Below are 12,471 nucleotides of genomic sequence, written 5' to 3'. Positions count from 1 at the left end.
CCCCCCCCGCAGATTACGCCGGCACCTGATGCTGGGAAAGATTGAAGTTCAAAGAAGGGGATGGCAAAGGATGAGATGGTTAGACAGTTTTATCGATGCAACGAACATGAAATTAAGCAAACTTCAGGGCACGATGGAAGACAGGAGAGCCTGGCATGATGTGGTCCATGGGGTCACGAACAGTTGGACTCGACTGTGCGACAGAACAACAAATATATAGACCTGTCTTTTAAAATTTCTCATTCACTTTCTAACCCAAAAGATGAGGAAAACCACATAGTAAAACCATAAATCTGGAATCATCCATTCTGAGTAGGTAATTATAATTTAGAAAAGTTATCTTCATCTGAGAGTCATGACTGAATATTAAGCGGACAATAATAGTGACCACACAAATCGAGTAAGGCACATTTACTTGCGCTTGTACTGATAAAATTGGAGTTTCCACATGCCTAAATCAAAAGTGAATGAATAAATTAGATCCAGATTCTCCTTGCCATTATCTGTATGCGTCTGGAAATCCAGACACCCAAATATTTAAACTGGTACTGCTGCCAATGTAAAGGCAGTTAATAAAACAGCGCTAAGTAGAGACACAACCCAAACCTATTTTTTCCCAGTTTTCCTCAATGGATAGAATAGCCAGAAAAATGTCCCAAATGTCATTTTTAAGTCATCTAGGAACAGAAACATCAGGGTCAGACACCAGAATAAGGGCATAGTCTGCATCCAAAGATTATTTATACTTTCTTAAAGCACACTGAGAATTTCTTGAATTAGGACTTCAGTGATCCATCAGAACTGAGCTAGGTCTTTTAGCCTTCATGCAAAGATTTATATTATCCCAATCTTACTTGCATAAAATGTTTAGACTGATCTGGGGGTTGAGGTATGAATAATCCTGTTTACGAAAGTGGGTGTACAAGTAATAGCTCTGGGATTTGGGAGGCTTGTAGGCAAGATACCCTGAGGAGACCCTCAACCCAAAAGAGATGAGAATTATCAATTCACTAGACCTTTGTGTTCCCACTGACCTTCTTGGATATGCCAGGCAAAGTTAGAATGGTGGCTTTGTTGGATTTATTGGTCCTTTGCTGGTCTTCGGTCTCCAGAAGATGCCCAACTTGAATTGTCCCTGTAAAGTGTAGCTATCAGTGCCAGTAGATTTGCCTTGTGTCTTGCAAAGAGTGTAAGGAAGGGGGCAAAGCATCCGCTTTGCACGTAGAAGGCCCCATATCAAATCTACAGTATAGTTTAAAGCATCAAGTAGCAGGCTGTGTGAAAGACCTTTGTCTAAGACCCTGCAGAGCTACTGCCTGTCAGAGTAGACAATACTGGCCTTTTTTTCTTCCACATGGAGGTTTTGTTCCAGTTTAGCATTCAAACTAGAAAATGAATTTTTTAAGCATACACTATCCAGGTTTTCCCATTTTCCTGTGACCCTTCCCAAACTAGATTTGATACAACCTTTTAGGAAAGATTGTAGTTTACATGCCCTGAAAATGGGAATGTGCACTATTTTACAGGTTGCACCCACATTAGCACCATTCCACGCCACAGGAGGTCTTTTAACATTACCAGCTTTAAGAAAGCCAAAAAAGGCCTCCAGTGGCATTGAGGAGGGGGGAAATGGCAGTCATAGGGGACTGATTCAAGCAAAATAGTGGGGGAAATTGCAATGTGGATGCTCTGTTGCCTCTGCAGGTGGAGCAGGGAGAGGGGTCAAAGAAGCACACCCTGGCACCCAACTTTCTGCAACAATAACAATGCTCCAATGTTTAATGGAAGTTATAATTATGCCCTTCCCAACTTTCCAGTACAGAATTAAAACATTTTTGAATTGTACATCTCTAGAAATAGCCCTTGATAGCCCTGTATATTATGGAAGTTCTTTTTTGTAAATGTTTTTGTTTATGTAGCAGTAAATTACACTTGTCAAACTACAAAGTCACTACACAGCATAACATGCATATTTTCAGCCTTTATTCGAAAAAATTACAAAAAATACAATAGCATAAATATAAAATTGTCTGTTGTTTACCTGATTGACCGATACATCATGAAATCAATTGTGGTGCATCTAGGAAATTTACCAATAGAACTTTCTTCCACTGGTGTATAAACCTTAATTTGTCGCATATGAGTGTCCCTTCCATTTTGATGATTAGCTAAAACAGCAATCTGTATCATAAAAGTGCGAATTGGTTTCTTGTGAGTATCTGTTAAGGGAACATGAATCCAACCACTTGGTTCGACTAATTCAAGTTGCTGGGGGGAAGAGAGAAAAGAAACATCAATTGAAACCGATCTACTCAATCACTTACATGAGTACCTAATAACAGAACTTGGTACAACAGAAAGTAGGCTGAGAAGTAAAGCAAAGGTAAAAATTCAGGTATCAGTAATTATTTGATTTTTTTATTATGCAGGGCAGAATTTGATATTGTATCAAATTAAGATAATCACTGACAATAATAAAATTTTTAACTTTAAAATGTTATTTTTAATCTGTCAAGAATTCCTTTAAAATAATTTCATTTAAAGTTATATTTGAATGTAACACAGACACATTAAGTCAATGGTGCTCAAAATATGGACATGAAAGTGGGATGCTCCACTCTCACAGGTGGGTCACAGGCAGTGTTCCCTCTAAGCTGAGTTAGAGTGAGTTTAGCTCACAGTGTTTTAGCATCCAGCTCACACATTTTTGTCTTCGCTCAGGAAGGATGGCTCTAGAGCAAACTAATTTCTGCAGCAGCCAAATCGCTCACTCACAGTTTTAATGCCAGTAGCTCACAATTTTTGCTCATAAGACTCCACAGCTTAGAGGCAGCATTGGTCACAGGGTGAGCTGGGAGAAGGAACTCGTTGACAAAATTCTGGTTTTCTTCTTCATAGTAAGTGAAATGCCCATGATATACAGCCTGTTGCTCAGTAATTCTATATATTTATAAATACTAATGAAAAATAAAATATGATTGCTTAGTACTAACTGGTATGAAATGTCTTGCCTTTTATGCTGAGGAGATGAAAGTAACGTAGAATTTCTTCACAGGTAGGTTTTAAAAAGTTTAAAAGCAAGTCCTACCTCAAATGTTTGAGATACACTGCATTAAATCTACACCCATAATCTCTCAACACTAAACCACTTAACACTATCAAACACTTTTATACAGGAAAGCTGGTTTTTACTAACAAAATAAAGAAAAAAGTATATGATTTGATCAATGGGTCATGCATTACATTAATTATTGTGCAAATTTTGAATATATACAGTGTAATCCTAAAATCAGTTACTCTAATCTCAGCCAAGTGAAATTAATTGGCTTAAACTGTAATAACTCACCGAAGATTGCACTTTTAAATTCCACCAAACAGCATAGATGCTTACTTTCACTGCATGGAAAAACACTATTCTGCCCAACTACCACCAGTCATTGGTTCTGGAAAGATCTGAGCAGAAATCTTCTAGTGTCTGATCATATTTCATATGATTACATATGTATAGAGCCACACAGAAATCCTTAATTTCATAACCACTCCCCTAAGAAAATATAAATTCAGCAGTATAAAGAACATGAGTCCCGCATCATGAGATGTTTTGGATTATGCTTCTGGATAGCATAAAAGATCTACTGGATTGCAAAGAGATATGTTTTAACTGTAATAGCAACCAACGTGCATACCATTGTTCACTGAATAAATGAGTTAGTAGATGGAAATTTGATTTAAATAAGTCCCCTCTGTATTTAAATATGCATAGCTATTTTAATTGTCTGTGCTACAAAATTCGCTATAGAGTAATAAGCCGAATCACCTCATTTATTGCAAAGTATATATATTCTCAGATATTATAGCTATTAAGTTGTCTCAGCAGCCTTTACTGTCAGACTGCAGAATGTGAGCAATAAACACCAATTCAAGTGTTCCATTTAAAACCAATTGCATCACTGGTTTCATTTCTAAGGGTCCACAATTACCGCAGAGAACTGTAATCCAGCATTAACATTTATCACACAAAATGATTCCTTTCACGATCTGTATCAGCTTTTTCATAATTAACATCCATAGGCTTTAAGAGAGATATTAAGTATGTCATCCAGAACAGAAGTATAAGTACAAATATGGCCATTATTTTATAACTGCTCTTCCTTCACAGTGCTCAGAACAACTTGCACAGGGTTCCCAGGTGGTCTCCTAGCCAGACAAACTTCCATACATGTCTAATGGAACTAACATATACATAAACATGTTCAAAATTGCTTCTACTAGATTGTTTTCTGTCACTACAAACAGCTGAGATAATAGCTATTCTCTGAAATCCATTCACTCAGAAAACAAGGTCAGTGATTTCTGAATAGCAGTCATACAGTAATGGGAGAAAATATCAAAAACATACATCCTGTGTTTCTGGTTTATGGCGGCGCGCTGAGCAGTCGCACCTCCCGGACCTCCTGGGGGTGAAGCTATGCTCTGGCCGAAGGAGGGGGTGCACAGGATCATCACCCCCCCCCGAGACCCAGCTGAAGGGGCTCTGGGCATGGGACTCTCGAGGGCTTGCCTCTTCACCGGCGCGATGCCGGGGAATTGAGGCGCCTCTCCGTCCCGAAGGTTCTTCATGCTATGAGACCGAATGGAACCAAGCAACGCTGACTGGGGCAAGTGCAGGAGGTCGAGCGAAAGAAACAGAGCTTAAACGAGGTCTGAGGACCAACTATATAAAGAAAACAATCTTCCTGGGGAAATAGTGATAAGATTCTCGAAGAGATGTGTGAGGGATGCAATCTTGAAAGCGGCATCTGGAGCTCCTTTGAAAGTTGGAGATAATGCTATCAGAATCCTAAAAGACATTCCATTTGAAATAAGACAAAGGAGAAAGAAGTACAAAGATTTAATTATTTTTCTCCAGACAAACACAATTGGATGCAGATAGCCAACACCAGAAGGTGTGATCTTCAAAATCAAGGATAAAAAGGAAAAGATTGACTCTGTTCAGAAAGCACATAAATTTTTGAGAGTCCAGATGGGAGAGCCAGAGGAGGAAGAAAAAGAAGGGATGCACAGTAAGTCCAGCTGCGAGCTGGACTTGGGGTCTTCCGGAGATGACTCTCTATCAGAGAAAGGGGCAACCGCCCCTTATAAACTGCGGAAGAGACTGGGCAAGGGGAAATGAAGGCTGAAGGACTCTGAATTGTGCCTTTGAAAAACTTTTTTTTCCCTTTTGATACTAGATGCTTAGGGGTCTTTCGGGTTAACAGTGATAGTTAAGATATGAAAAAGATAATACTATAGTTGAATCAGTTCATAATGGGATTAGCGTGATTGAAAGATAATGTGTGCTAAACTAATTAGATGATCTCCTCTCTTGGGTTTTTAGATAGTAGTGGGTATCTTTTCTTTATCCCTTAATGTAGTCCCCTTCCCTATTTCTGTTGTAGTTTGTAGTCTTTATAAAAATGTAATAAAAAAATCCCCTCCGGAGGGCCAAAAAAACACCCCACATACATCCTGTGATTGCATATTATTTTCCACTGAGAATGTCTCCTCCACCCTGTTTTGAGATCAGGCTATCCACCAGTGTTACTGCAGACCCTCATTTATACTCTTATATTCAAAATGTTAATTCAATTAATCTATTATGATGCTATTAATGGTACCTCGACAAGTAGCTAGAGACACCAAACCTAGCACTTAAGCAACACTGGATGTCATGAATGATTATTTCATGCTAGTGTTCCCCTTAAACTTTGAAATAAACTTCAATGCATATTTTTCTGGGGTACTCTCCACTGTTAAAACCCAGCTTATTCTTAGCTCCATCCTTTCCCTCCAAGATTCAGGACAGAACACTGGCCCTTGCTCAGTTTATACAAGTCTTTGCTTAATGAAGAAGTGAGTGAAGAATCAGACTCCTTTTCTAAAAATAATTATTGGTAGCGGCATCAAGTTGCAGCTGACTCATGGTGACCCCACAAAATTGTCAAGGCAAGAGACATTCAGAGGTGGTTTGTCATTACTTGCCTCTGTGTTGTGACTCATGACCCTGGGTTTCCCTGGTGGTCTCCCATCCAAATACTACCCAGAGCCAACCCTGCTTAGCTTCTGAGATCCAATCAGATCAGGCTACTCTGGGCTATTCAGGTCAGGGATAAAAATAGTCACTTGATTCCAACAGCCATACTGGTAACAATCACACATAGGGCTCAGCTACATGTTAAGAAGAAATGTGTGGCATCAGCCAACCAATGTTTTCCCATGCATTTCCCAGATAACATCTGGGGAAAACACATGTGCAGTGTGTAACATGTACAGTCCTTCCTCATTTCTGCTCCAATACACTGGCTTCACTTGCAAAGAATGAGAAAATTCTACGAATGCAGAGATGGTAAGTCACATATTTCTCAAATCATCATCAGAAAAACCGGAATGTGGGGGAATTGCATCCACTACAATCAGGTCCTCAACCCCTGCTATGCTGAGATCATGCACTTTTATTCTTTCTGATATGCCTTCTGGAATGGTTTTAGGACAGCTTTGGTATCCCAAAGAACTGGCTTGCATCTGAAAATTCAACAGAAGAGACTGCTGAATTTAATACTAATGTGATAATTCTGCAACTGGGCTATCCTAGGCCCAAGAGGTCTTATACCTTCAATAGCTCCAAGTCCTCCAACTTGAACAGCTCCTGCAATGCTTTGTAGAAGTCAGATTTTCTTCAACAGCCTACCATGCCTTTCAGCTTGCAGTACCTCTTTCCTTCAGTGCAGCCAGCCTCCCACCCTAACTTGCTTCTGTTGCAACCTTCTGTTCACTTTTTCTTACCACTGCAGTTTTTATTACAGAATACATGCAGCATGAATTTTAAAACACACTTTCCAGTTGACTTTTGTTTTCAAATCCAATATTATTGTTTTTTAATGAAACTACCCTTGAGGTAGCAAGATTCAGCACTCTGGCATGTTCAACAAGGCAGAAGAAGACAGGCAAGTATTTTAATAATTTTATTATTACTATTAATTGTATATTTTCTAAACAGAATATCTATTTTACCCACCCAATGTGTATTATGTATTGCTGATATTCTTGACTGCTAATCTTGGATCATCATCATAAACTGAAATAAAATATACCCCTCCTTAATCTAATTTTTGAGGACCATAATTTCGTCTTATTTACCAGTGCACTAAGTCATGCAGATATCAGACTGAAATGCCCTTTCCTGCTTTGCTGCACTTCCTTGATGCTACACATGCAATTCTTCATGAATGGTAAAAGAAAGAATGCCTTCTTCTAACTTTTATAACTCCCACCATGATTCCCATGCACCACAACGTAACTACAAGGACTGGGCTTCAACAGGCTGCTATGCAATTCCTGAACTGGAACTGTCAACACATGAAGTAGCAGATTTTGGGTGCCTGCCATCTCTTCACTTAGGAAGGAAGAGAACAAGTTAATAGCAATGATGCACCAGTTCCAGCTAGAAAGTGAAGTATATCCAAGAGAAACTTCAGAAATTCCAAGTGAGTCAAAAGGAGGGACACCACAAGAGAAACTTTACAAGAAACGCAGAAGTAAGTTCAGTCAAAGAATTTACTGTGAAAAGCAGGCTCAGATGCCCTGGTGAAGCAACGACCACCTAGGGAGGTGACTGTGTGGCCACCATCCGTCACCTCCTGTAAATGGTCAAGACATGGCTTGGTTCAGTCCATTAGGTCAGAAGAGCTTTCTATTCACTCAAGCAGCTAAAACAGACATTCCCAAAGAGCCTACAGGAAGCCAGTCCAGCTCCAAATAAATGCCAGATATGAAGGATATATTTCAACAGCCATTTCTGAAGAAGGAATTGTGCAGAAAAAGAAAAGACCACCAAGAGAAAAATGACGACAAGAGCTAGAGACACACTCCACGGAAGGTTTATAACAGTAGTCTTTTATTTCAAATCTGTTTCGTAAATGGGTTTAAGATAAAAATGTGGGACACCAGGTGTAAAAAAAATGCTTGACTATGTATGGCAGGTATACCTGTAACTGGAAGCAACTGTACATTGCTCAGGTAGGGAAAATTGGCATGCATGAAACAGCCCTGAGATATTGAAGCCAAATTGCTGAAGACATTAAAAACAAATTTGATAGAGTAATTACCAGTGTAAGAAAACATAATGGCAAACAAATATGGTCGATATTAAACATAACAGGTGCCAGGCAACAGAGGTATGAAAAGGTAAAGCAAGAGGCAAGGACTGGAGTGTCAGACCATGAATCAGGAAATGCTTCCCAGTTCAGCAGTGGGAACCACTGCAAACAAACAAGCTAAGTGCTGCCAACAAACAAAGCTAAGCTATATGTGATGTCTCACTCATGCACATGCTCATGATCGATAAAAGAGAAAGTTCACTAAAATGCATCACAACTTACACAATGCTTAATTTGATTTATCATTTACTAGGGCTAGTCCTGCAGCAGATTTTCTGTTAATAAACACAACTGTAGTGCATACGGGAGTGGGGCAGTTTTACAAAGGAACCATGTTGCTAGCTAATAACAAACACACACTGCACACAGAATAGCTTTGCAGCTCTAAAGATTTATCTCCTTAACAAATATTTTTAGGCTCCCACAAATAAAGATTAAGTGTCATGAGAGCAGACAAGGTACGTAATTCAAACAAGTATCTGATGCTGACAGTCTGCTCTGTAAAGATACATAAGGTATTACCAAAATTAGGACTGTTTGAAGGCTGTGGTCCTTGTAAGGTAAGATGCTTTATTTGCTTTTGGTAGTACCAAAATGTATTTTGGTATTACCAAAATCAAATAAAGCATCTTACCTTACAAGGACCACAGCCTTCAAACAGTCCTAATCCATGCCTTCTGACTCAACTAGAAAGTCTCTCCCACATCCTTGAGAATACTTGTAAAATTACCTGCTATCAAAATTTGAAACACTACACACACATGAAGCTACCTTATACTGAATCAGACCAGCAGTCCATCAGGATCAGTATTGTCTAAGACTGGTAGTGGCTCTCCAGGATTTTATGCAGAGGTTTTTCTCATCACCTACTTCCAGTTCCTTTTAACCAGATATTCCAAGGATCTTCAGCATGCCAAATAGATGCTCTACTGCTGAGCCATAGCCCCTTCCCATTATGATCAAATATATCTGAGCATAACATTTACAAAATGGTTTACCTGGGTTCTTACAATTTATTCTTCATTAAGAAGGAAAGAACTGTCATAGTGCCATATAAAATCAGTAATGCCCAGCTTTAGTATCCTTAAACAGCTTGGACATCATTTCCTTGCTCATTGGTTTGGTAAGTAATCTGTTAACAAGCTTCTCTTTCACATACAATATTGAAAATAACGAAACCAGGTTTTGAAATATTAACGGACTAGGAATAAGGCCTGTTGTGGAAATAAATACAATGCATTCTAGAAAGAGGCTCTGGGCAGGTGCCCTAGCCTTGGGTACTCAGCATCAATTTGCTGTGGTGACCTCAGCAGGGTATAATGACACAGCGTCCACCATTTTCTCCAGGGAAACTGATCTCTACCATCTGAAGAGCAGTTGTAATTCTGAGTGATATCCAGCCCTCACTTGGAGATTGGCAACAATGGTTCCCTAGGAGGAAATGGCTGGTTTGGAGTGTGGAGTCTATGGCAGTGTACCTGTCTGAGGTCCCATGCATTCTCAAGCCCCACCGTTTCCAGGCTCCACTTCTTGAATCCCCAGGAATTTCCCAACCTGGAGTTGGCAAACCTATCTCCTTTCCAGCCAACCAATCAACCTACCTTTATCTGCCCCTCTGACTTCAGCTTTCCATCTCTCTCCCCCTTCCTGCAGCCTCTACCTAGGAAAAGTACAGTCTTTCTCTACAGTGGGGACCCAAGCAGGAGGGCAACAACCTCAGCAGGGTATAATGACACAGAGTCCACCCTGCAAAGCAGCCATTTTCTTCAGGGGAACTGATTTCTGCCATCTGGAGAGCAGTATTAATTCTGAGTGATCTCTAGCCCTCACCTGGATATTGGCAGCAATATTTCCTCAGGAGAAAATCATTAATTTGGAGGGGGGACTCTATGGCACTCTATTCAGCGGAGTATGATTCCCCACTCCTCCACTTGCAGCTGCTGGATGACCTTGGGCAAGCCATAGTTCTGTCAGAGCTGTTCTTGAAAGAGCTCTCTCAGCCCTACTTACCTCACAGGGTGTCTGTTGTGGGGAGGGGTGGGGAAGGGAAAGGAGTTTGTAAGCTGCTCTGAGACTCCAAGTGAAGGGTGGGGTATAGATCCAATCTCTTCTTCTTCAATGGGAGAGCTGGAAAGTGCCAATACATCAGATGCACGCTTACTAAATAAAGATTTAACATACTAATAGCTGCTTGGGTCATTCCCACTGTTCGATGATGCAAGTCCAAGGCACTGGATTAGCTGAAATCGTGAGCCGGTGATAGAAGACAAGTCACCTCAAGCTCTTTGCTCTGGATGCTCCTGTTCTTTTATTCTGGTGCTTTGAAAGGCTGCAGACAAGGTGTTCTGATGCACAGGTTGGTCTATGTGGCATTTTAGTCCCATCCAAAATTCCACGGTATGGATGCTTTGTTATTTATCTGATAAACTCAGTATTCATAAACTCAGTATTTGCCAAAGACAAGCAATTTTTTTTGTTTGCTTGCATAATCAGAGTTCAGCCATTTGTTTCTTTCTCTGCCATGTCTTCTTCTGCTCAGATCTGGTTGGTTGTCTATGCAAATATTTTATACAACTCAGCACAAGAGCAACCTTCAACCCAGCACCCAAACCTAACTTCAGTGATACAGCTGAAAAGCTTATTCCACATTTGTTTCCATTTAAGAGATATACCTGCCTGCTATGGAACTGCTATGCTAGAACAATTAGCCTGTGGGACTGACAAAAACCAACTTAAACTGTAATAATTTATGCACCGTAATTCAACTGTAAGGTACTCAAAATAATAAACAATGAATGGTATACTTCAGAGGCCTTATAAAAAAGCTACAGAGTACATCTCTGGAAATTTTAGCAACAATATCAAACAGTACAAGTGAGGTCTATTTTGAAGTGTCACATATTTCCAAATGCAACAGCTCAAGAAGGGTCTCAAGCATACACAATAGGCAAAAACATGAAAAACAATTGATTAAACCTTAGACAATATCTCATGCAGTGATTTAATTTCTTTTCTTAGCAGATGATGTGTATATAGATCATCCTATTGGACTGGTTCAAAAATGACAACATGTCCAGTCTAGTGATTTTATGCTCTTTCAGCCAAGGATTACACAAACTCTTCCCTACAGACAAGATAATTCTCTAAACAAACAGTTGAGCGATTGCAGGTTTTCTTCCCCAGAAAACATGAATCCTTTCTTGAGTTCTTATAATTAACAGGTAGCATACCAAGACAAATTTGCTGGTCTAGCTTCACCCAGGTAAACAAACCACAATTTATATCACTGGCTATATTAATACAAGTCACTGGGCACATTTATGATGCTGCAATTCAATGAACCCTTACGACTAGAGAGTAAATCAACTGAACTGAATGGAGCTACCTTTTCATTAAACATGCATAAGATTGAGCTGTGCCATAGCTATATGCTTGTCTAATGATCTGAGATGCTTTTGGATCGAGTCACGTATTACAAAGTGCTCACTGCCACCACAAGGAATTTGGGTCACATGTGCACTGGAGTTCCATGCTCCCCAGGGATATCCAAGTCTGATTAAGATCAGGACCAGTGTTCCCTCTAAGTTGAGTTAGTGTGAGCTAGCTCACAGTTTTTTAGCCTCTGGTTCACACATTTTTGTTTTAGCTCAGGAAGGAGGGCTCCAGAGCAAAATTATTTATGCAGTAGCCAAATTCCTTGCTCACAATTTTCATGCCAGTAGCTCACAAAGTAGAATTTTTGCTCAAGGGACTCCATATTTTAAAGGGAGCATTGATCAGGATGCATAAAGACAGGGTTTCATTTCCTCTCATACACCATTCTCCTAATCTGAAATTGCCCCAGGGAGAGGAAATCTGATCTGTAGCCATCATCTCATGTAAGTTCCCCCATATGGTGAATAGTGAACAACAAAATGATGTGGAAGCCTGATGCCCCTTCTCCACATGTGCTCCCATGGTTCCAATATGAATCACACCCATGCACACCTGGGAAGCACAAAACTCCCAGCACACATATGATCCAAAGTCCTCATGACAGCCCAAAGGGCTTTCTAATATGTGAATAAGCTCATCTGCGATATAGTTCTTCAACCCAAGGTGTTTTGTTATGCTCTAACCCAGGCAACAACAACAAAAGTTAAGGACAAAAGGCTAAGAAGAAATTAGTTATTTCCTAGCAATTTGTTCTGCAACATTTTTCCACATTATGGCCTGCAAGACTAATGGAAAATAAATTCATTTCACTTCCAATCTCTGCTAATTCCATTTGTCCTGT

General features: G+C 39.9%; 1 protein-coding gene across 2 annotated transcripts in view; it reads right to left on the bottom strand.

Moving 5' to 3' along the window:
* Nucleotides 1-12,471, bottom strand: part of ANAPC10 (anaphase promoting complex subunit 10) — a 49,920-nt gene that overhangs the window by 6,212 nt on the left and 31,237 nt on the right. For both annotated transcript variants that reach the window (XM_015422928.1, XM_015422929.1), the window contains exons 5-6: nt 2,042-2,268; nt 1,035-1,135 (exon numbers count right to left, since the gene is read on the bottom strand). In XM_015422928.1, coding sequence (XP_015278414.1) covers nt 1,081-1,135; nt 2,042-2,268 — 282 coding nt within the window. In that variant the 3' untranslated portion in view covers nt 1,035-1,080. The remainder of the gene's footprint in view (nt 1-1,034; nt 1,136-2,041; nt 2,269-12,471) is intronic.

This window comes from Gekko japonicus, unplaced genomic scaffold, assembly GCF_001447785.1.
Source record: "Gekko japonicus isolate JY-2015 unplaced genomic scaffold, Gekko_japonicus_V1.1 scaffold110, whole genome shotgun sequence".
Lineage (NCBI taxonomy): Eukaryota > Metazoa > Chordata > Lepidosauria > Squamata > Gekkonidae > Gekko > Gekko japonicus.
This window is presented reverse-complemented; position numbering and strand designations above follow the sequence as displayed.